Source organism: Ornithorhynchus anatinus, chromosome X3 (genome assembly GCF_004115215.2).
Source record: "Ornithorhynchus anatinus isolate Pmale09 chromosome X3, mOrnAna1.pri.v4, whole genome shotgun sequence".
Lineage (NCBI taxonomy): Eukaryota > Metazoa > Chordata > Mammalia > Monotremata > Ornithorhynchidae > Ornithorhynchus > Ornithorhynchus anatinus.
The window spans coordinates 17837780-17864017 of record NC_041751.1 but is presented as its reverse complement, the minus strand read 5'-3'; the positions used below and the strand labels follow the sequence as shown (position 1 = coordinate 17864017).

Sequence of the window (26238 nt, the reverse complement as noted above, 5' to 3'; positions counted from 1 at the left end):
GCTTTAAATCCCAATTTGGTTTGGAGGTTGTAGATGGGTATAAGCATTGTTCATTAAGACTCAATCTACGGTTTAGGCAAACCAGGCCATTGCCTAGCGTGGTTTTTTGGCTAAGGCTACCTCTTTTTCACTTTTGACTTCATTTCACCTCATGCTTCAATTATCTCCCCAGTTACTTAAGGGGCCAAAATGATTTGAGCAAGCCTGGCTGGGAAGCTAAACTTGGGAAGCTAAACACGTCTCTGGAAATCCCACTGACAATTCCATCATTCTTTCAAATGGTAATCCATTTAGTCACATTTCTGTTATACACAGTGCAGATTTTCCAATAATCTGGGGCATGGTAGAGATATAGATGACAATGAACTATCATGCTTTCCTAAAATCCACTAAAGGTGGCACTCACAAGCAAATGGACGCTGAATAGGGTTGTTTCACTTCCTCCAATTTAAAAGTATCAATTTTGACTATAAAACCCATACTCTGTCCTGAGCAGCTCTTCAGAATGCAACTCTGAGATCACTTGATTCAGACTTCCTTCTAGCAATGCAACTCATTCTCGATGCTGACTGAATTTCTACATATTTCCCAAGTAAAATGCCTATTACAATGCTATAAATATTATGCAGAATAAAAGTGCTTAAAACAAGCTTGCAGTGATGGGAAAATATCAATCATTATGTGGGGCTCCTCTCTAAATAGACTTGTTTTATATTTAATGAGAAATTGTATTATATTACTCAGGTTACTCATTGGTCACCTAACACCAGTGGCTATCACCAGCTGTTCTCATATCTACATTAAGCAATTAGAAAGCAAAACATAATTTTAATTCTACAATTAGCAACTGCAACAAAACCATGAGGCTAATAAAGAGTAATTACATCATATAAAATGACACTAATTTCTAATAAGCATAGGGTGGGAAAACTTTTATGAATCACTGAAAGGAATGAATTGTTAACGTTCTCATTTTATGTTTTACATCACCGATGCATCAAAAAAAATCAATCAGCAACAGCACCCCCTCAAGCTAAGCTAAGGCATATAAACTCAGGAATACTATCAATACTTACCTTATTTTCCTTCAGATTACAAAATGCAGGCTCCCAATATTATCATTGCCCAATGTAGCTCACATTGGGAGACAGATTTATGACACAAATTGCATGATTTGATATTGATTTTTCAAATTAAATGACAACAATTCAAAATGGGAAGAAGTTGGTTAGAAACAATATGTGTGGCCAATTCTGAATTGGTAGGGCCTGAATTAAGGAGGATTGAAATACTCATTACCAACATATGATAAGAGCTACTCACTTTGACATGACTTTGGGCTCCTAGGTTGTAAATTTCTGAAGGTTTTACTTCATTGATTATTTTCACCAGGCAGGTACTGTCAGTGAGGTCTCCATAGTGCAGCTTCATGTCTTCAGAAAACGAAAACAATCAGTCAGATAGATGAAGGCAATAAATACTGATTAAGCAAATTAATGAATACTTAGAGAAGCAGCTTGGCCTAGCAAATAGAGGGGTGGCCTGGAAGTCCTGCACAATTAATAAATCAATGAAAGCCACGGCTCTAGGGTTCCAGGTTTCTGGTGATAACTACTGATGGGTAAATTCTGGACATCTGCTTACCTATATGGTTTCCAGCCGTTCCCTACTGTGTTTTCACTGGGCAGAATAGCCCCAATTTCAGACTAAATCTTCTCCACCGGACAACGGATGCTACTGTTGGCTCCTGCTGATTTATTAAAGAGTATATCCTATAAATTCATTTACTTAGTGAATGAGCTACTTGGGTTAGGGGGCATACTACTTTTTTTATTCTGTAGTTTCCAAGCACCAGGAGGGTGCCGAGAAGAAAATTTAGCTTACAACCACTATTTATTAGTTCAATCTCACTATCATCTACAGTCTTTTAGGCTGTAAGCTCAAGGGCAGGGAGCACGATATCAACTCTAAGACACTTGGGAGAACAATGTCGATTACAATGTTTGGCATACAATAAGCACTCAGTGAATATCACTGATTGACTGATTGATTGCCATTAGTGGGGAAAAGGAAAGAGGGGCATTTACCTTCCATTCCCATTTTTGAAACTAAAATATCCACATAGACTTCCTTTTCAAGGTTTACTCTTTCTAGGTCTGATTAATTTCTGTAAAAGTATTATGCTAAATCTTCCCAGAATTTCCCCAAATGAGAATCCTGTTTTCTTCTTTATGTTTTTTCTAATTTATATTGTCATTATCCACTAAGATCATCAAGTCTGTGTACACAGCCATAACTCCTTAAAAATATAATTTTCACAATTAATATGTGCCTAAAAATGTTACCAATTCCTTCTATATATTGTACTTCCTTCTACTCCTATCACGTTAAATAGTTGATGCAAAAAAAATTCCTTGATAACTCTAAGTTTGCTTATAATTTTCACACTGAATAACTGACATTTCATATTTAAATGTGCATCCTCATTGGTTCATCAGTGCTTGCTCAAAAACCAGTAGGGTCACATAAAAGGGATTTCCTAAGTACCTCTTTTTTTATTTTACTTTATTTTATTTTCTGTTATTTCCTGTGTTTCACTTGCTTAATAATTCCCCAGTCAATGTTTCCACATCCCTGAGCTTTCAAGTATATATAATGGAAAATATTTGGCTAGACCATCATTTAAAAAATTTGAACAAAATGAAATGCACAAGGATAAGCTTCAGGAAAAACAAGGTTAGTGTGACACTAATTTTTTTTGCTGATATTCAGAAAATAAGTAGCACCATTAGGTATATTACTATATGTTATAAAAATTATTCATATGAAAATAAACATTTTTAATTTTAAATTAACTCCAAAGCTTCAAGCATGTTCAGACTGATAATTAGGACCTTGTGGGATGATAGAATAAATAATGATTTATCAGACTAGTTTTCAGAAAGCTTACAGTTCAGAAGAACTGCTCTTCCATAAACCTGGGGCAGTAAAAGATGCCTGTATTGAACAATAAACTCTTTGAAGGTAATTTGTTTTGCTTCATTTGTGCACAGAAAGATAGGTGCTCAAAATTTATATTCTGCTTTCCATCCTACCAGAAGGAAACCATATTTTATCCAGGCAAGAGACATCTTATCAATAACCACTGCACAAATTGTACTTCTAATAAAAATAATAATAATAATGATGTTACTATGTGGCAAGCACTGTTCTAAGCACTGGGGTAGATTCAAGGCAATCAGGTTGTCCCACATGGGGCTCACAATCTTAATCCCCATTTTACAGATGAGGGAACTGAGACAAAGAGAAGTTAAGTGACTTGCCCAAGGTCACACAGCAGACAAGTGGCAGAGCTGGGATTAGAACTCATGACCCTTGAACTCTCCAGCCTAGGCTCTTTCCACTAAGCCAGACTGATTCATTTGTTCTAAGCTTGGGGATGATTTGTAAGTAAAACCACAGCCCAAAATAATGCATTTATTTCAACCTAAAGCACTCACTTCACTTGGCATGTACATCGCTTGTTCTGGGCAACAATATTTGAGATTAGGAGATGAATAAAACTGTACTCCTGAAAGTGAGACATCCAATGACTGATGAGTTTTGCATATTCTCTAGTGGAAAACCAAAACCACAAATAATAACAGTAATGATAATAAAATTTATTAAGCACTTACTATATGCCAAGCACTGTACTAAATGCAAGTCCCACATAGGACTTACAGAGTAAGGGGAGGGAAAACAGGTGTTAAGTCTCCATTTTACAGATGAGGGAACTGAGGCACAGAGAAGTTAATAATGTTGGTATTTGTTAAGTGCTTACTATGTGCAGAGCACTGTTCTAAGCGCTGGGGTAGATACAAGGTAATCAGGTTGTCCCACGTGAGGCTCAGAGTCTTCATTTCCATTTTAGAGATGAGGTCACTGAGGCCCAGAGAAGTTAAGTGACTTGCCCACAGTCACATAGCTGACAAGTGGCAGATCCAGGATTCGAACCCATGACCTCTGACTCCCAAGCCCGGGCTCTTTCCACCGAGCCACGCTGCTTCTCTGTAATGTTGGTATTTGTTAAGTGCTTACTATTTGCAGAGCACTGTTCTAAGTGTTGGGGTAGATACAGGGTAATCAGGTTGTCCCACATGAGGTTCACAGTTAATCCCCATTTTACAAATGAGGTAACTGAGGAACCGAGAAGTTAAGTGACTTGCCCACAGTCACAGAGCTGACAAGAGGCAGAGCTGGGATAAGTTAAGTATCTCACCCGCAGAAGCAGGGATTTTGAAGAGCCTCGGAATCCCAGCACTGTGGTCTGTCCACTAGCCCATGCTGCTTCATGAAGTGAACACTAGTGAAAAAGATTTAAACACTGACACAAGGTAAAGTCATTTGGTGTAGCATCGCTGGAAGTATGGGCTCAGAAAAAGAACACGGGTGGGAAAAAGCTTACTTCCTTCCATGTGAGTCTGTGGGTTCTTATATAGGTGCTCAATTCGGCCTGTGTTAAATGAACTGGATCGACGCACAATTCCATGGACCTATGATATAAGGAGGAAAAGGCAACCATAAGAGTGTAAATTAGGATTTATTTTTTTAAATAGAAGGTCTGCTTTGTTCTTCTTTAGTTTCACACTACCATCACAAGAAGAATATTTGCTCTTTCACAAGCAACAAGGAGGAGAAAAACACAACTTTTGAAAAAAAAAAATTTACAATTTTGGCTTTTCCCTTGGATCGTTCTTCCTGACATTCCATTATTTTCTTCTAATGATAACAAAAGTAATTGGCTAATTACGTAGTTTTTGAGTGTAAGCCTAACTCTATCTACCACTGCCCATCCTTTCCCAAACATATAAAGGCTTAATTCTAATATCAAATACTGCTGACAGGCCTACATCTTCACTGTGAAACTGAAGACAGACTGTGTACAGCAGTATCAGGAAAGAGAAAATTATACCTCTCTTAGCATGTAACCCATTTTAAGACTAACTGATTCACTCATTCAATCATCGAATTTATTGAGCTCTTACTGTGTGCAGATCACTATACTAAGCAGTAGAGAGTACAATACAACAACAGTTACATTCCTTGTCCACAGTAAGCTCACAGTATACCAACCACTTTCAACTGTCAATGGTATCACTGAGCACTTACTCTGTGCAGAGCACTGTGCTAGCACTTGAAAAAGTACGATTCAGTACACTTGGTAGACACAATCCTCATCCACAAGGAGCCTTCAGACTAGAGGAGGAGTAGGTATTTTGAGAAATTATAGATAAGGGGAAAAGTGGAGTATATGGATATGTACATAGGGCTGTGACGAGTATCAGAGTGCTTCAGTAAGTCATGTACTTCTCCTCCGGTCCTCTAAAAATTGAATCCTCTTCGGAGGTATCACTGTACTTTTCAGGATCCCCAAAGTAGCCGCTATATATACACATAGATTTACCTGATGGCAGCTTTCCTTCTGCACAAAAATGTCAGAAACTCAAAAATCAACAGGCATAGGTTTGAGGCAAAATCCTGAGCCACATCACTATGCTACAATAAGGTCTAAAACACCAAAGGAATGGAAGTGGACAGTGTGGATTTTTATTTTTAACCATAAATTGGCCATGGTAAATATGTCCACGAAAGAAAAACAGCTGGAACAAGAGTACACGTCTGGTGTTGAAGAAAGCCTTTTTGTGCCTAGGACATAAGAGAAATTGTTCCAGACCTAATTCCACTTCCTCCTTGGGTAAAGTTTGCCTTTTGCAGTGCCAATATTCAAGTCAAGTTGGGTCGCAGGCTGCATGTGTGTCAGTTTCAAAACTGGCATCTGGAGTTGAACACCTGACTTATTTTTCCAGTTTTGCTTCACATACCATGTCAAGGTGGCTTCTTTGCAGTGAGTCTTTCTCTCATCCTTCTGCTTATCCATCATTCTCTATTTTATACATCTGTATAACTCACTGTACTCGTCTGCTCAACTGTTGTACTCGTCTGCTCAACTGTACATATTTTCATTACCCTATTTATTTTGTTAATGAAAAGTACATTGCCTTGATTCTATTTAGTTGCCATTGTTTTTACGAGATTTGACTCTATTTATTGCCATTGTTCTCGTCTGTCCGTCTCCCCCGATTAGACTGTAAGCCCGTCAAACAGCAGGGACTGTCTCTATCTGTTGCCAACTTGTTCATTCCAAGCGCTTAGTACAGTGCTCTGCACATAGTAAGCGCTCAATAAATACTATTGAATGAATGAATGAATGGCAGGATATGATGCTTTGCTTACAGCATGCAGAAAGTTTAAGCGATTACTGGTTTTTGAATAGATAGCAGAGCAAAGCTCTGTACAGTTTTATTATATTAACAATAAATCATACTGTGAATGAATTGCAACTATTCTATGAGATTCTTTAAACTGTTTATAGGGAAGTTGATTACAACATTTTCCAAAAGACTTAGGTAAGAAAACCTGGTAATTAGGAAAATATTATAAGCAGGATAATTATTAGCATATATCACACTAATGCTGGGCATTGGAAAGCAAATATTAAACACAAGAAAACCTTCTATACAAGAACATAAACCAATACAACCAAGAATGCATTGAACCCCCATTTTATTTTATTCCCTTCAGAGTCATCTGCTAATTTATTGGAGAAGAGAACAGCACATTTCTGCAAAGTGAATAAGTAATTTAATATAACTATATTTATTTGCATTGTATCCATTTTTATCTAAGGTCTTTCTGGATTTACACTGGATTCATTATAGATGAGCTAAATACACTGCTTTGTTTACCTGGTTAAAATCACAGTGTTACATTTTAAATGATTTTTGCAAAAAAAGTTAAAAATAAAGAAAATAAACTTATAAAAGACTTGGCCTAACTACTGAACATTCTCCAAAATCTTTAAACTTGCAGATTAATAATTGATATTGCCACCTAATTATTGCATTCCATTAATCCTTAGCATAATTTTATCTTGAATTAAAAAACATTCATGAAGGAAAACATTTTAAAAAGCTGCATTTGGTCAAGTTTCCTATGTCACTGAATAACTCTGAGACAAAGGTTTACACGACTAAAATACATTCAGTAGGAAAATCAGAAAAATATATACATTTTAAAAGCCATCACATTGCTAATAAAAAAAAATACAGACCAATTTTATTTTTTCCTATCCTATTCAGTATAAGTATATAAGGGAAAGACCTGCCAAGTGTTTAATCCATGACAACAAGTATTATCGTAAGAAGTGATGAAAGCTAAGTCTACTTGTGCAGCTAGGTGAAATGCAAACTTTAAAGCAGGCCAAAATATGTGCAAAATGAGTAATCCAGTTAAGAACCTAAGATTAGAGGGTTTCTTGTCACTGAAAATTTTTTAGGTAACCAAAAAGCAAAATAAAAAAGAGCTGTATGAGGTGTCCATATAATTCTATGTAAACATGTTAAGAATTGCCACATGTTAAATTCAGCATATATTTCTAAAATTACTGAGTCTGAAAATACACCAAAGGACAGTTTTTGTTTTAAAAACCAAGGTGTATGACCCCAGTTGAAAAAATACAAGGTCCTTTTCAGGTTCTTAGAAATTCTGAACAAATCTGATTTAACCACTTGATAGGGCAACAGTGTCAAGAAACACCAGAAAACAGAAAACTAATCCAATAAATAATAATAATCTTCCTGAGGCTGGCAATCTTGGGAGCCTGGATTTTACCTTGGGAAAAAAGTGTCCGACTCAGGGTGATAAGTGTCATTTTATCAGGCCATTCAAAAGTAGAATTAAAGCTCTGAATTTATAGTGAGGCCCATTCTTGCTAAATAACAGGGCAGCAACCGACACCTATTTGGTCTCCTCTTGATGTGTTGAATTACTTGATATGTAATGCTAAGTGTTTAAAATGAATTCCAAATTAGTTCTCTGCAAATAGTAGTAGGGGCCCCACTGCCTTTTGGATAGAATTAAGTGATGGAAGGGCTGTTTCATCTGTCTTCTTCACAGTTACCCAACTGGCCCTCTCAAGTTGCTAAACAGCAAATTATTGCAATTACTTTAAAAGCTTATGATTTACTATTTTTGCTTACTTTTTCCGTGAAACACAATAGCCCAGACAAGTATAAATCAGCCAAAATATTCCAAATACAGTACATAAAATGGAGGAGCAACAGTGGGTATGAAGCAGCAGTAGGAGACCAGGCTGCTCCTTTAACATTAGTGGCCCAAGTTCCACTGCCCTAAAGAGAGATCTCCCTTCCCCTTCTCCAGCACGGTGCATGACAAGGACAAAGCAGCGGAACGAAGCTTTTTTGGGGGGGGGGGGTGGCACTCATTATGTGTCCAACACTATTTTGTGAGCCTGTTTTTGGGTAGGGATTGTCTCTATCTGTTGACAAATTGCAGTTTCCAAGAACTTAGTACAGTGCTCTCCACACAGTAAGCGCTCAATACATATGATTGAATGATGGATTAGACACAGGTTAATTGGATTGGACACAGTCCCTGTCCCTCCTGGGACGTGCAGACTTAAGTAGGAGGCCTAATCACTAAGAAACCACAGGACTAGAGACAATGCACTGATGCTTGGTGGTGACATTCATAATAGAAGACAGTGTTGCCTCGTGGATAGAGCATGGGCCAGGAGTCAGAAGGACCTGGGCAAGTCACTTAACTTCTCTGTGCCATCTGTAAATTCAGAATTAAGACTGTGAGCCCCATTGAGGACACAGTGGGGCCAACCTGATTATTTTGTTCTATCTACCCCAGTTTAGAACAGTGCCACCTGGAACACAGTAAGTACTAAACAAATACCATTTAAAAAAAGAAAAAAAACTTTCTTTCCAAGCAAATGAGTTATTCATTATAATAGGAAGTTGTGGAGGGAGAAAATAATTTGATAATATTTCTTTAATATGTTACAAAGGGAACAGTTATGGATAGGAGTAAAAATTTGAAAAATTAGAAGAGTACAGGCAATTTTCAATTGATTAATGAACAACAGGTCCATGATGTTTTATTAAAAAGTTAAATATGTTAGTCAAGACATGAAAAAAACCTCATTAAGAGATACATTTAAATAAATTACAGACAGGGGCAAGAGCAGAACAGAGGATTATGTATGTAAGTGCTCAGCAGCTGCTCACCTCTCTTTCCACTTCAAATGTCCTACCAACACCCAAACCCTCCTTCCTTTGTACGTGTTCAGCTAGAGGGAGTCCGGAGTCATGCTGACCTTGACCCTGTCCACCCTTCATTATAATCTAAGTACCAGATAACCACCCTCTGATAAAGCTCTTGGTCTTTGACATTTTTTCCCTCCAGCTCCCCTTTCAAATCCCTGCAATCTGGCTTCTGTCTTTATAATTTCCACTGAACTCCTTTCAGTCTCTTCCCCAGAGTTATCCTCCTAATCCTGGCTGCTGTACAGAATAACACTGAGCACAAACTGCTTAACACTTTCTCTTGCTTCTGAAGTATTTTCCAATTCTAGTTCCCCTCACATTCCCAGCTCACTTTCAATATCTATTTTCAATCAGTCATATTCATTGAGCGCTTAGGAGAGTACAAAACAACAGAGTTGGTAGAGAGTTTCCTGGCCCATAATGATTTACAGTCTCGAGGGGCAGACAGACATGAATATAAATGAATCCATTACAGATGTATACATAAGTGCTGTGGGGCTGAGAAAGAGGAGAATAAAGCGTGATGATTCAAGCTCTGCATGATGACGCAGAAGGGAATGGAGAAGAGGAAATGAGGAGGAGGAGACGTGTCTTCAATAAGGCTTTGAAGGTGGGGAAAGTGATCAATTGTCGGGTATGAAGAGGGAGGGTGTTTTGGGCCAGAGGCAGGACATGGGCGAAAGTTCAGCGGCATGATAGATGAGATTGAGATACAGTGAAGAGGTTGGCATCTTACTAACTTCCCCTTTTCCACTGTACTGGAGAAAGGTATACTGAAATACCTTAATTGGATTCCATTCTATCTTATCAATCAACGGAATTTATAGAGCACACAACATTGTGCTCAGCACCTGGGACAGCACACCTATTTCTACTAGAGAGCAGGTTTTCACAATGCGTTATTGCTAGGACATTGTTAGGGAATTGGGGAATGTCTGTCTGCTACAGAGAACCTGTTTGGATAAAGGACCCCAGGGTTTAGGAAGAAGCAGTTTGAAACATACACATATGTACACGTATGCCTACTCATGGTGTCAGGTACCACTCTACAACTCGAGTGCTTCCTAATATGGAGTACGAGAAAAATACAACTCCAGTTAGGAGAACTGGGTAGACTAGAAGCAAGACCTGCTAATTACCTGCAAGGAGTTTACAATCTAATGCACTAGACAGGCAGATACAAATTATTTACTTATAGTGGGGGCAAATTGAAGAACAAGATTATAATTGGCGGTAGGAAAATTCTGGTTTGATAAAATAGCCGATCGGGAGAATAGGTAATATACCTAAAGTTATCACCTTAGATGAACTAGTAAGTGCTGAGAAGGGGTGCAAGTACATAAGTTCAAAGGAAGCTGTTTCCTGATATAACTTGAGCAATAGGAAGTACTCAGAAAAGGCTTTCTGGAGGAGTTGTATTTCACAAAGGCTTTGAAGATGTGGAGGGCCATGGTCAGGTATAGTCAAATGAAAACTCCTCACAATTGACTTTAAAGTACTCGATCACCTTGTTCCTTCTATCTCACCTCGTTACTCTCCTATTATAACCCAGCCTGCACACTTTGCTCCTCTAAAGCTAACCTCTCACTGTACCTCAATTTCATTTATCTCGCCGTCAACTTCTTGCCCACATCCTCCCTCTGGCCTGGAACACCTTCCCTCCTCATATCCGAAAGACAATTACTCTCACCCACCTTCAAAGCATTACTGAAGGCACATCTTCGAGAGGCCTTCCCTAAGTCCTCCTATCCTCTTCCCCCAGTCCCTCTGCATCATCCTTACTTGCTCCCTTTAATCATCCTCCCTTCCAGCCCCATGGCACTTGTGTACATAGCTATAATTAATTTATGTATTTAGTCATATTGTCTGTTTCCCCATCTAGAGTGTAAGCTCGTTGTGTGCAGAGAATTTGTCCATTTACTGTTGTATTGTACTCTTCCAAGCATTTAGTACAGTGCTTTGCAAATTTACAAAGACATCTGTAAATGTTCGATAAATACATTTCAAACAGCAGGTATACTAGAATACAGAGTTCCAGATAAGAACTATTAAGCACTTTGAAACTCATCCCAGCCTCACAGCATTTAGGTAAATATTCAATCATATTTACTGATCATTTACTATTTATCCAGTAGGGATATTTCACTCAAACAGCTACATCAAGCAATGCAAGTAAAGCTCCTGTTCCTTTAGCAAACAAATAATAAAACTGATCTGGAAAAACACAAAAATATACTCATTTAAATTTCCATAAATCTCCAGAACACCAACTGAAGGCAAAATTCTAGGTTCAAGTTTTCATGGGAGCCTGCCACGAATTAGCTAGGTTTCTACTGCTTAGAGCAATTTCCAAATTTCCGAGTGACTTCATTGTGACTGGGATTTTTTTTTTAATGTGACATTACATCATAAATCATTCTCTAATTCTTCACAGTTTTGGCACATACAAGTTACTGCTTTATCAGAGAGTGCGGAAAGTGTGCAAAAGCAGCTGAACCCAAAGGAGCAGGAGGAAAGCCACCAGTAGACACCAGAAGATAAATAGTACAATGAGCTGTTGTGATTACAGACCAGGCTACACATTCTCTTCTAGAGTCTTGATTTGTTATCAGGGATTCAGTGGAAAACACACACACTGGAAGACAGCAAGAGAGGAAGTTGGGGGCTACTGGGTCCCCAGGATTCCATCAGCCTGGGCTCGCTCATTGAGTTTCTCTCACCTCATAGCCCTTTTCCAACAGGAACTCTGCCAAGTACGAGCCATCCTGGGAAGAGAAAGAGATATGAAAATGTTAGAAATCACAATGGCTGATGTACACAGTTGATACTGGTGGAGAGCTTCAAGAGCGGCAATCTACAACTGCAGATGAATATTAAAATGATGATTTATGTAGGGTTTTCTCACCTACATAATTAGAAGGTGAAACAGAATTATTATTGCATGGAAAAGACTACAATCAACATGAATTTCACTTATATTATGCCCAGCACGGGCTAAGTACATGTAAGGTTTACTCTCAGCTCAGGAGCAGACAGAGAAAACCAGAGTCAAAGAACTGACTGTAGAAATCAAAAGTTTTGGGCAGGACAGGCCATCTATCAACGCCCTGACTGAAAAATGGCCGTTTCAAAATTGGGCTGAAACCAATTGGCTTCTGTACCCAGGGTATTCCTAAAGAAGCAAAGGCTGCTTCACAGGAGGAGAATTGGTACCAAGAGGGTTGGAGGTGAGTACCTGGGTCCAGAACCAGCTTTCGCCAAAATACAATTCATTCATTCATTCAATCGTATTTATTAAAAACTTACTGTGTGCAGAGCACTGTACTACACCCTTGAGAAAATAGAATACAACAACAAACAGTGACAATCCCTGCCCACAATGAACTCACAGTCTTCCATAAGACAAAACTCAGGAAAAATATGTCAACTGTGCCTTTCCCAACCTTTACAACCCGTGCAAATTGTTACTTTCTAATTGAGGATGATACACTAGAATCTCACTTAATAGAAGCAGGTGATGTCAGTTCTGATACACGATACAACTGTATGGATAGGAAGACATCAGTTCACAATTAACACAACCAGACGATCTGCTCTCAATGTGAACAGAACCTTATACATACATTCATACACACACACATATAATTAGATAGCTAGACACATATAGGCATACACACACATATATTATATATATATATATACACATACATACACTCACATATATAGTGGTATTTGTTAAACTCTTACTTTGTGCCAAGCACTGTACTAAGCATTGTGGTTAGTTCAAGATAATCAGGCCCCACAAGAGGTTCATAGTCTAAATAGAAGAGAGAACAGGTATTGGCTCCCCATTTTGCAGATGAGGGAACTGAGGCACAGAGAAGTGAAGTGACTTGCCCAATATCACGCATAGCAGGTATGTGGCGGAAGTGGTATTAGAACCCAGAATCAGAGGACTCCCAGGCCCGGGCTCTTTCCACTACGCTACTTGTCTCATCCTATCACATACCAAAGAATCCATACAAACGGAGGCAGTACCATCAAGTTTCTTGGGGAGCCGATGGCCCTATGGAACCAGAGCAGAAACTGCCAGAAGAGAAAAGATAATGGAGCCGTTGCTTAAAGTCATCGAACCTGCAGCCTACCTTTTCCCCACCGCCACTAGCAAGAGAAGAACCTATCCAGCAGAGAGAGAAACTCCAGACTCAACTGCTGCATTCATCTGTTCCTTTTTTCCTGCCTTCACCTATTATTTCTACTCAGCTATATGACTAGCATGTCTTTGTGTGCATGTGTATGCAAACACATGTGTGTCTGCATCAGGGTCTGTGTATGTGTGTCACGGAAATGTGCCTAACAACTCCATTGTACTGCACTCTTCCAAGTGCTTAGTACAGTGGTCTGCACATAGTAGGTGCCCGATAAATACCACTGCCTCTATCTACAGGTGTGTGCCTCACTCCTGGACTCTGGGACTCTGTGAGGTTGTTTCTTTGCCTCGCTCTCTCTCTCTGCTCTCCCTCCAATTAATCCTTTTCTCCCTCTATCCATCTTTCACTTTCTTCACTTGCTTGGACCACTGCTCAATCAATCAATAGCATTTATTGGGCACCTACTGCACTAAGGATGTAGGAGACTACCTTACTCCCTTACGTTTGGCTATGGCTATTTTATCAATTGTATTTACTGAGCACTTACTGCGTGCCGAGCACCATACTAAGTGCTTGGGAGAGGACCACACAACAGAGTCGGTAGACATATTCCCTGCCCACAATGTGCTTACAGTCTCTCCTAAACTGCACAAATGTCTCTTAGAAAATTGGCAGATGATTCTCACTGAAAGCTCTGTTCAATATAATTCTGCTTTTCAGTATAATATTTTGGTCCTCTCTAAAGAGAAAAATGTATTAACTATAACTGTTAGAGAATTTAATAGCAAACAACTCCTTTAAATGAAAAAAGAAATACATCCACTCGCTGTGGGCAGGGAATGTGTCTACCAAGTCTACTACAATGCACTCTCCTAAGAGCTTAGTACAGTGCTCTGCACAGGGTAAGCGCTCAATAAACACCATTGATAATTGATAATGATCCACAATTTCCTTGAACTTCTTTCACTGAGAAAATGTAAAATACCAATTGAGAAAATGTAAAAAAAAATAAATATGTAAAATAGGCCATGGAGGAAAATTGGCCTAAGTTCTCTTGCTCCAATTAGGAACCGGAGTTGCAGTATAAGGCATGACAACACCAAGTCTGCCAGAGGAGTGTTTACCATACCAGTGCAGAACTTAGGCATAAATCCAGACCAAATGACAAAGTGCGGTAAACAAAGGTCACATTTTGTGGTTCATTTAAAACTCCATCAGATTTTCTTACAGCCATGACACAAATATTCTGTTTGGTAGACTAGCATGAGGAAGACGAGAGAGACTTGGCATAGTTTATTTTTTTCCTTCACTTATATGATATACACACACTCGTATGACTGTATGTGTCCAATTTCAACTGAAATTAGATTATGTTGCTGGTTGATTTAGAACATAACACAGGAGGTCTGCCTATGCCACCAACGGAAATGTTGGAATAATCTGTGGTTACATAAATCAAAGAATGAGAATGAGGCTCAATAGAAAACTGCTTCACAATAAAAAAACATTGCAGTATAAGTAGGAAAGGAAGATATTTTGTTAAAAGCGAGAATCTTTGTAATTTTACTTTTAATAGGACCACTGAACACTTTTTTTTTTTTAAAAAAAAAAAGCACTTTGTGACAGTCCTAGTATAACCTGCTTACAAAAAGGATAGACATAGGTACTAGAGTCCTAAGGAGAGGGAGAGTAAAAAAAAAAAAAACACCAAAAAAAACCTGTGATTATTTAGAATGTTGATGTGAAACAGACCTGACCAGGATTGAACCCTGTCAATAAGGTCTTGTTCTTCTCACCCGGACCATTGCTCAAACTTTCCAACCACACTGGAACATTCTGAACCAGCAATGGCATTCACTTCCTCTGGACTTCCCTTCCAGTTCTATCAAGTGATAGAGCAGAGGTTTTACAATGAGTAGGAAACAGCAGCAAGTGCAAATGCTACTGGTTTCTGGCTCTAACACAGCCTAACTGATTGACTGTCTGGTAATCTCACACAATGCAGATTGATGGGAGCCTGCAGCAAGATACAATATCGCAGCAACTCATACATTTTGTAGGGTAAACTGTGGAGGGGTTTTTTCTCCCTCTCTCTTTTCGGAGTAATAGCCGTCTGTGAATACTGAAATCAGGAGTGATTAAAATGTCATAAACAGCGGGGCCTAGTGTGGAAAGGGCACAGGCCTGGGAGTCAAAGGACCTGAGTTCTAATCCTGACTCCACTACCTGTCTGCTGTGTCACCTTGGGCAAGTCACTCACCTCTCTGTAATTCAGACACCTCACCTGTAAAATGCGAAATCAAACTGTGAGCCTTATGTGGGACAGGGACCGTATCCCATCTGATTATCTTGTATCTAGGCCAGTGTTTAGAATAGTGCCTGGGACATAGTAAGTGCTTACTAAATACTATTTAAAAAAATAAATGAAAACCACTACAAAACTGTCTTTGACCTGCCTGCTGGAATGGTGAGGAGCCTGAAAACTGTCCCTTTAGTCCAAATTCACTGATGCTCTTATTGCTTTTAGTGTTGTCCTTCTTTTCATATGTTGCTTTGCTGTCTTGGTTTGTTCAAGAGAAGCAGCATGGCATAGCAGACAGAGCACGGGACTGGGAGTCAGAGGGTTATGGGTTCTAATCCCTGCTCTGCCGCTCATCTCTGTGACCTTGGGCAAGTCACTTCACTGGGCCTCAGTTATCTCACCTGTAAAATGGGGGTTAAGACTGTGACCCCCATGTGGGACAAGGTAGTCAGATTGTCTACCCCAGTGCTTAAAAAAGTGTTTGGCACATATTAAGTGTTTAACAAATTCCATTATTATTACTCTTCTTCAATGTTAGCTTGTGCCTGAAGTGCAGGCTCCTCATTTATTCTTGGACTGTGAGTTCCAGAGACTATCTGTGGAATATCGTTTTTCTTGTGCCTTTCCCCAGTTCTGAGAATAAGCACCAAGTACACAGTAGTGCTCAATATGAATGAATGACTTCCATGCTACCTAGAAGTCTCAAGTCCAACAATAGCCAAAATCCCAAAATCCAACACGTTAGAAGTCTATTCTAAATAGGGTCATACAAGTTATCCCTTTAGACAAATCTATGTGGTCAACATCATTTGCAGAGCACTTTACAGACTAAATGTTGCTCCCAGCTTGGGGCATTTTTTACCACAAATACAATCTGGAAAACATGGTTCAGGAAATAAATGCTTCACTGGTACAATTGTTTGACTAGATAATTTCAGCTTCTGCTCTTTCAAAGCTACCAATTCCCTAACTGAAATAACTTCCCTGGTGTATATATAGTGGCATAAATTCTCTCTCTACATATATATATAAATGTGTATATATATACACACACACACACGATAATGGATTATTATATTTTTGCTGGTTATTATTTAGGTCATTAACATTAAATAATTGTGGTATTTGTTATGTGCTTCCTAAGTGCCAAAGTAATGTATTCAGTGCTGAAGTAGATACATGATAATCAGGTTGGAAATGGTTCTTGTCCCACTTGGGGCATACAGTTTAAGTGCAAGATAGTTAATTCCTGTTTTATTGATGAAGCAACTGAGGCACAAAGAAATTAATTGACTTGTCTAAGGTCACACAGGAGGTAAGTGGCGCTGTCATTTTTAGAACACGGATCCTCACCGTGGATGGCACGACCATCCTTCCCGTCCCGCAGGCCCGCAATCTCGGTGTCATCCTTGACTCGTCCCTCTCGTTCACCCCACACATCCTATCCGTTACCAAGACCTGCCGGTTTCACCTCTACAATATCGCCAAGATCCGCCCTTTCCTCTCCACCCAAACGGCTACCTTACTATTACGGGCTCTCGTTATATCCCGGCTAGACTACTGTGTCAGCCTTCTCTCTGACCTCCCTTCCTCCTCTCTCGCCCCGCTCCGGTCTATTCTTCACTCCGCTGCCCGGCTCATCTTCCTGCAGAAACGATCTGGGCATGTCACTCCCCTTCTTAAACAACTCCAGTGGTTGCCTTTCGACCTCCGCTCCAAACAAAAACTCCTCACTCTAGGCTTCAAGGCTCTCCATCACCTTGCCCCTTCCTACCTCTCCTCCCTTCTCTCTTTCTACCGCCCACCCCGCACGCTCCGCTCCTCTGCCGCCCACCTCCTCGCCGTCCCTCGGTCTCGCCTATCCCGCCGTCGACCCCTGGGTCACATCCTCCCGCGGTCCTGGAACGCCCTTCCTCCTCACCTCCGCCAAACTGATTCTCTTTCCCTCTTCAAAACCTTACTTAAAAATCACCTCCTCCAAGAGGCCTTCCCAGACTGAGCTCCTCTTCCCCCTCTACTCCCTCTGCCATCCCCCCTTTACCTCTCCGCAGCTAAAGCCTCATTTTCCCCTTTTCCCTCTGCTCCTCCACCTCTCCCTTCCCATCCCCACAGCACTGTACCCGTCCGCTCAACTGTATATATTTTCGTTACCCTATTTATTTTGTTAATGAATTGTACATCGCCTTGATTCTATTTAGTTGCCATTGTTTTTACGAGATGTTCTTCCCCTTGACGCTGTTTAGTGCCATTGTTCTTGTCTGTCCGTCTCCCCCGATTAGACTGTAAGCCCGTCAAACGGCAGGGACTGTCTCTATCTGTTGCCGACTTGTTCATCCCAAGCGCTTAGTACAGTGCTCTGCACATAGTAAGCGCTCAATAAATACTATTGAATGAATGAATGAATGGGTAGGTACAAGATAATCCAATTGGACAGGTCCTGTTGCACATGGGGCTCATAGTCAATTTTACACCTGAGGTAAGAGACAGAGAGAAGTGAAGTGACTTCCCCAAGGTCACACAGCAGAAAAGTGGTGGAGCTGGGATTAGAACCCAGGCCTGTGCTCTATCCATTAGGCCACACTTCTTCTCAATATAATAATTAGTAATTAAGATAGGGTCAACTATTGCCTATTATGAACAGGAAATGCATTGGAAGTTCATATACAACCAATACATCATTTTGCTTCTTCCAGCACCAAATCTTTTGTCAATGTTGCTACTTTGTAGTACTCTTGTTTTCCCGGCACCATCTAGTGAAGATGCTAGGCAGTGAAATGGCCAAGAGGCAATCTTAAAATCAGTGATTGATATCTGAATGCTTACTGCACTGAGCACTGTACTTGCAAGAGAACAATACAATAGAGTTGCTAGATACAACCCCTGCTCATAAGGATCTCATACTCTGAAGGGATACAGAGGTAACTATGAACTTAGATAATCCATAAACTGATTAATCTCCAAATAATCAAGAATAATCACAACAGGTATGTCAAGCAGACATCCATAATTATCTCCTTTAAGGTAGTTGAGGCAATTGATCTGCCTGATCATTTGTTGGAGAATATGAGCTTCAATCTAGTCAATGCTTTACTGGAAGTTATACAAAAAATGTTGTCAGGCAGAGCATCCAGAAATTTATGAGATTCTAATAAGCAGTGTACTGAAGACACAAATACAGCAAATACCTATGTGGAGAGCTCTTTTGAGTATTGAATGTACCATGACCAGGACATTATTCCCTGAAAAGATTTTACCGATTCCACAGAGATTCCAAACTATAATTTTTTGGTCCCCTTCCAGGAAATGATGGGGTTTCAGAAGGATATGTCCAACAGCTTGGAACTGTTCTGATTATTTATGATGTTGTTCACCAGGCATGACTTGCAGCCAAAGCGTGATGCTCTATATTTAAAGAAACTAAGATGACAATGACAGGTTGATCCTTTGTGGTATTAAGACAATTTTCCCAGAAAGAACCCCTTTATAAGAGGAGAGTTCAAGCTAATGACTTGAAAACGAATCAAACTCAGGTGGTTTCCAGGTTGGCTGATTCCCTTACCCTTCACTGACAATATAGGTTAATGCCAGATCACTGGCAATCAATTGGGCAACTTGATCAAATTAAAGAGACAGGCAGGTGAGGTTTCCCACATGAAATGTCCAGGGAGTTTCAACAGCAGCTAAGCTCTCTGCAAGAGAAAGGATGTTAAAACAAAGAGGGTTAAACTACATCTGCTCCTCTGACACAAATGAAACAAGGTTCTGGCTTATTAAGGGCCCTGCCTCACATCTTAGAGAGGATCCCTCATTGCGAGTGTGTCCTGTCAATTCCAGATATGTTCAAAAGAAGTAGGGCTAGATCACGGCTTTGTGTTTCCCCAGGCCACGTAAAGAGTTAGGGCCCCTGGTGAGGAAGAGGTAGAGAAGGCGGAAGAAGAAGGGAGGAAGGGAAAGAGGGGAACAGTGAAGAAGAGGCAAAAGGAGAAGGAGGAAGAGGGTAAAAAAGTGGAAGAGGGTGAGGAACTGTGAGAGGGAACTCACCCTGTGGTTTCACCAACATGCAGTTATAGTGTCAGGCAGTCCGGGTGGGGTGGCTGAGCCAGGTCTGCTGTCACTCAAGTGGTAGCTTAAGATGATGTTGGGGTGGTAGACCGTACAGCAGATGAACCAAGTTTCCTTCCCCACAGGGAACTCACCCTCGAACAGGGGAGACAAACCTAATATATTCCTACGACTGTCAAAGTAAATCAATTGAGGGAGATTATATATGTGTTTGTATACAAATGTACATGTATGTTTGAGTGTGTATATATGTATATACATACACACACACACACACACACACACACAAAGTATATGATAGCACTTAGTACAGTGCTCTGCTCACAGTAAGCAGTCAATAAATAGGACTGAATAAGTACACACTCATGCACACACACATTTAAATTTATAGGTGCTGAGGAGTGTATAAGTTCTTGAGTCCTAGAAATGGCTCAAAAGATGATTTTCACTCAATTGTATTTTTGCACACTTACCGTGTGCAGAACACTATACTAAGTGCTTTGGAGAGTGCAATACAATCAACAGACACATTCCCTGCCCTTCCTTCAGGAGGCTGGAAAATGAAATGGGGAAGGCTTCAAGGAGGAGGTCGAATTTGGGAAGAGCTATGGCCTGTATAATGTGATGAGGGAAGGAATTCCAAGATGGGGGAACAGCATGAGAGTGGGGATAGAAGCCAGATACAGCCAGAACACTGGGTTGGGAAGTAGTGGGTGAAGAGCACAGAGAGGAAAGGTGGAGCTAAATGGTAGAGAGCTTTGAAGTTTGTTGGGTGGAAGATCTGTTGAACACTAAATTTGTATAAATAGAAAAAAAAGTATTTTACACCTTCCTAAAGAGGACAAATAGATTTTCAGTCTACCTCCCCAAAAGACAGCTCAGTAATAGCTATTAGTAGTAGACTGGTTAAGGGATTTCATAACCTCAGAGGACAATTTTCAGGTACATAATGATCTAGATACACAGATAAATATAGGATCATTAATTTGCTAAGCATTCAATCTTCACAGAAGGTATTTTAACTGTAAGAAATTTTGATTCTGTCTTGAAAGTATGGCAGGGCATTTTGCCTCTTTCTCCCCCCTCTACCTTTTTCCTACTTCCCCCAAAGAGACAGTAGTACAATTAAATGTTGTTCCTATTACAAAATTAATGTTTACATTGTTCTACTCATTCTTATCATTTATAGAGGAAATGCCCTTCTTTTTTCAGGTCCTTCAACCAGAAGAGAATTGCCTATTGTCCATGCGTTTCAACTTGAAAAATTTTAAAGTTGTAAAAAAGAACTTCACCCAGAAAAAGGAAAGTTTAGGAAACTTAAGTTTCTACCTGACATTCATAATTTCACCTAACAACTAAAGTTATTTTTCTAAATTTGTGCTCTGGCTAGGGTAAAATCAGAAAACAAATGTCTTTTTGTCTGCATCTCCAAAAGGTCACACACCAACAAAAGGATACAGACATAAAAGAATGTGCCTTTCTCTAAAGTTTCCCCACCTTATTTCAAGTTCATTTACCAGATTAGCACGTTTCCAAAATATCACCTGAATCAAAAATACATCTGAAAGTATTTTACCAGCCCCTTGCTCTTTTCCAACCAATTCATTTCATGGAAATCCTTTTTCTGTACAGTCCACTGAGACAACTTTTAATACCCATGCCATGGAGGACTACACTCTTCTGTACCTCGTATACATACATAAGGTCAAATATGCAAACAGTACTTTGCAATAGTAACAGTAACTGTAGAAATTACTGCAGGTAAATATAAAGAATGCTACCTTAATTTGTATTATTTCTTGGAGGGAGGGCAGGCTAGCTAGTTAAGAAGAAAAAAATGAAAAACATTTTTGCAAGTTGGTACATTTTTGAGCATTTGTTTCCAAAATTGAGCTCTAAAGTACTTGGAACAAGTCAGAAGTGAACTTGGAGCTATTGTGCCAGGTCACGGATCATCTAAATGCAGAGTCCATTAAAAGGTCCTATTTGGAAAGGATCTCATATATACATACATACATAAGTGCTCCCCCTGCCTCCCGATGAACATGATTTAGGTTCTTCCCCTTAATTTTCCTTTATGTAGTTAAATTATAGAATGGGCAGTTTGACATTTTAATATTCATCCCATTGCCAATCAACAAATCTAGTTCACCAGTGGACCACATTAGACTATTCTCATATGTGAACTGTGAGAATATTTCTATTTCACAAAATAGCCTTTTTGATGCACAAATCAGTGAAAAATAAAATCTGGGTTGCAGTATAGCAACACCAATCACTGTAGTCAAAACCATTATCCTTCCTGTCTCACAAGCCTGCAACCTTAGTGTTATCCTCAACTCATCTCTCTCCTTCAACCCACTTATTCAATCTGTCAGCAAATTCTGTCTTCACAACATCACTACAATCCACCTTTCCTCCCCAGCACTATGCTGATCCAAGAACTTGTATTCCGCCTGACTGCATCACCTCCACTGACCTCCACACTTCACTCCTCTACCAGGATTCATCCATTCATTCAATAGTATTTATTGAGCGCTTACTATGTGCAGAGCACTGTACTAAGCGCTTACGGATCTTTTTTCTTAAAACCAAAAAAACCCAAAAACCATTCAATCCACAGCTCCCCACTTTTCAAGAATCTCCGATGGTTGCTCACCCACCTCTGCATCAAACAAACCCCTTATCAGTCTTTTACCACTCACTCAGCTCGACTCCTACCTTACCCTGATGATTTTCTACAACCCAGTCAGAACACCTCACTCTTCTATACACTTTCACTGCACCTCGACCTCATTCAACCTCTTGTCCACATTTTCCCTGTAACGTGGAACTCCCCACTTCCATGTATTCTCTCCATCTTCAAAGGCTTATGAAAAATCACAACTCCTCCAACAGGCCTTCCGCGATTATGCCCTCTTTTCACCTATTTCCTCTTCCTTCTGCACTGACTATACTCCTGGACATGTACCCTTCAAGCACTTGATATTCACCCCACCCTCTGCCCCATAGTACTTGTGTATATAGCCATAATTTATTTTAATGTCTGCCTCCCCTTCCTGGTGCGCAGGGAACATAGCTACCAACTCTGTTGCACTGTACTCTCCAAAGCGTTTAGTACAGTGTTTTGCACACAGTATATGCTCAATAAATCCCACTGATATTTAAAATGTTAGATACAATGTTTATTCCAAACACATTTCTGTTTTTCCTCTTTATGGTATTATTTTGGGCTAGTTATATATTTTACAGAGCATCACCCTTCTCAGTAAGCAAATAAAGGTGGCTATTCATCTGCTCTTCTATGAATCCGATTTTCAGGGGCTCGGTCCCAGCTGGAACAGAGTCAGCACCAGACACATTTATCAATCAACAGATTGATTATTTATGATAATAATAATAATAATAATGTTGGTATTTGTTAAGCGCTATGTGCCGAGCACTGTTCTAAGCGCTGGGGTAGACATAGGGGAATCAGGTTGTCCCACATGGGGCTCACAGTCTTAATCCCCATTTTACAGATGAAGGAACTGAGGCACAGAGAAGTTAAGTGACTTGCCCACAGTCACCCAGCCGACAAGTGGCAGAGCTGGGATTCGAACTCATGAGTCCTGACTCCAAAGCCCATGCTCTTTCCACTGAGCCACGCTGCTTCTGCAGATTTATTGAGATCTTTCTATGTGCAGAGCCCTGTACTAAGCACTTGGGAGTGTGCAATGCAACTGGTAGATGCATTCTCTGCTTACAAGGAACTTACAGTCTAGAGGGAGAAGCTCGCTTTGTCGGTATTATTCTTTTTAGTGCCACCTCCCTCCATCTCAATTCCTGCTGCTGAATTCTACTACCCATGTGAGATGCATGTGTTCAAAAGAATTCTTATGGAGTTTCCAGCAACTCTGGAGCAGGTTGAGGGCTAATACCAGCCCTGGGGAAACGCTCTGGGACTTCCACAAAATGGCACAGGTGACATCATCAAGTCAGAATCAGCACAAGCATATAATAATCATAACGATGATGGTATTTGTTACGCATTTACTATGGGGGAGGATACAAAGTGACCAGGTGGTCTCACAGTCTTAATTCCCATTTTACAAATGAGGTAACTGAGGCGCGGAGAGGTGAAGTGACTTGGCCAAAGTCAATCTTGATGTCTGGCATTCCCAAACATCATAATGGCCACCATAGTTACACATCACTTTTTAAACAGAGCACATCAATACAGAAAGTAATGTACCACAAAATCTTTCATATTAACATATCAAATCCCAGAGAATTCTAAATAAGCAAGTTCAATGTAAGAATGGTGAGACATTTTACTCAGAGTCAATTTATTTTCTTGGATCTAAGAATGTGCCCAAAGACACAGAGGCACCCACTGGGATGAAGAACCTGATGGATAACAACTGCTCTGTTTCAAATCTTCGAGCCTAGGACTATGTAGACCCTGAAATTTCCTCGAGTGAATGCTTCCTCACAAAGCAGTGAGTCCATTTGGGGCCAAAGGACCCTGAGAAATGTCTTCCACCACTTAAAGGGAAAATATTACCCACTGTTAGACTCCATGAACTTATTTCAAAGGTATTTAAATAGGGTTTGCAGGGACTGAATCTGGTTGAGGATACAAAAACTTCTACCTCCAGATTTATCAAATTGGAGCTTTGACAAATACTAATTACAAGGTGTGATTTTTGTTGTTTTGTTTTTTACCTCTATATCCTAAGACTGTGTGTGCTCAGTTTGGGAGAGTATTATGTTTTGCCAATACATCCCTAACCTGCTGATGAACAACAATGGGTAGTTGTATTTTTATACAGGCTGGAGGTAAATTGAGGGAACAAAGAGTTTATTATATTCAATTTTTTTTTGCAAGTCTGCTACAAACCAGTTTTCATTCTTTAAACATAATTCCCAATTGCTGGGAGCAATGAAAGAGGAACTTCATATAATTATTGAATGGATTATTTTGAGAAACATGACACCCATCTTCTGCAATCTGATAGAGAGAAGAATGGAGTTAAAAAAAATAAATTAGGAAATGTCAAACAGCTAGAGAAAAACCCGAAAATCCATGGTTTGAGAGCCGGTAGAGTGACTTCCCCCTACATGTGCTCTTTAGGAGGAGGAAACCTAATAGTCACAGGTGTTCTTTGTGGTGGATGCCCAAGGGATCCTGTCAAGGAGAGAAAAGAGGATCCCTTCCAAAGGTCACTGTGTGATTTTCGGCAGGTCTCTCTGTGCACTTGAAATAATTATGGTATTTTTAAGTGCTTACTATGTGCCAAGCACTGTTCTAAGCACCGGTGTACATAATAATAATAATAATAATGATATCTGTTAAGCCTTTACTGTGTGTCAAGCAACATCCTAAGCACTGGGGTAGAAACAAGCTAACAAGGCTGTACAGTGTCCCTGTCCCATTTTACAGATGAAGTAACTGAGGCACAGAGACCCTAAGTGATTTGCTCGAGGTCACACAATAGACAAATGACAGAGCAGGGATTAGAAACCAGGTCCTAAGATTTGCCCACTTGGATACACTCCTGTTTCTCCACCTACCACTCTGACCCTTCCTTCTCTTGTCTCTTCTGCTAGCTTCTTGTCCTCCTCTCAACTCCTAACCAAGGGTGCACCACAAACCTAGGTCCCTTCCTTGATCTTTGCCCTCCACCTTTACTTCCTTGGGGAATTCATCCACTCACTTGCCTTTAGCCGTCATATCTATGCCAATGACTCACAAATCTACCTTCGTAGACTGGACCTCTCCACTGCATTCCAATCCCAAACCTCCTCTTGCCTCCCTAATAAACACTAGTACAGTGCTCTGCACATAGTAAGCATTTAATAAATATGATTGACTGAGGGGGCTCAGAGTCTTACTCCCTATTTTACAGATAACTAAGGCACAGAGTAGTTAAGTGACTTGCCCTAGATCACAGAGTAGAGAAGTGACAGAGCGGGAATTAGAACCCAAATTTTTCTGACACCCAGGTCCATGCTCTATCCACTAAGCCATGCTGCTTCTCTGCTTATGAAAGCTTCCTCTCATATAACTCATATATTCAGTCTATCACCAAATCCTGTCACTTCTCTCTTCACAGCACTTAAAATCTACCTTTTGCTCTCCAAACTGCTACTATGCTGATCCAAGCACTTATCCTATTCTGCCTTGACTACTGCATCAGCTTCCTTGCTGACCTCCCTGCTTCCTGTCCCTCCCAACTCCAGTCCATACTTTCATCTGCTGAACAGATTATTCTTTTAAAAAAAAAGTTCAGTCCAGGCCTCCACACTCTTCCAGAACCTCCAGTGGTCGGCCCTCCACTTCAGCATCCAACAGAAACTTCTCAACATTGGCTGTAAAGCATTCAATAAGCTCATCCCTTCCTCATACAGTCATCTTACCTCACTCATCTACTACAGCCCAGCCTGCACATTTTGCTCCTTTCATGCCACTGTGCTCTTATCTCACCTATCTCTCCACCAACCGCTTTCCCAAGTCCCCCCTCTGGCTTGAAGCTCCCCCAACCATATATGCCAGACCACACCA

General features: G+C 40.1%; 1 protein-coding gene across 1 annotated transcript in view; it reads right to left on the bottom strand.

Moving 5' to 3' along the window:
• GMDS (GDP-mannose 4,6-dehydratase) overlaps positions 1 to 26238 on the bottom strand; it is a 566781-nt gene that overhangs the window by 463094 nt on the left and 77449 nt on the right. The window contains exons 2-4 of the mRNA XM_029054026.2: positions 11897 to 11941; positions 4448 to 4535; positions 1324 to 1433 (exon numbers count right to left, since the gene is read on the bottom strand). Of these exons, the coding sequence (XP_028909859.1) occupies positions 1324 to 1433; positions 4448 to 4535; positions 11897 to 11941 (243 nt within the window). The remainder of the gene's footprint in view (positions 1 to 1323; positions 1434 to 4447; positions 4536 to 11896; positions 11942 to 26238) is intronic.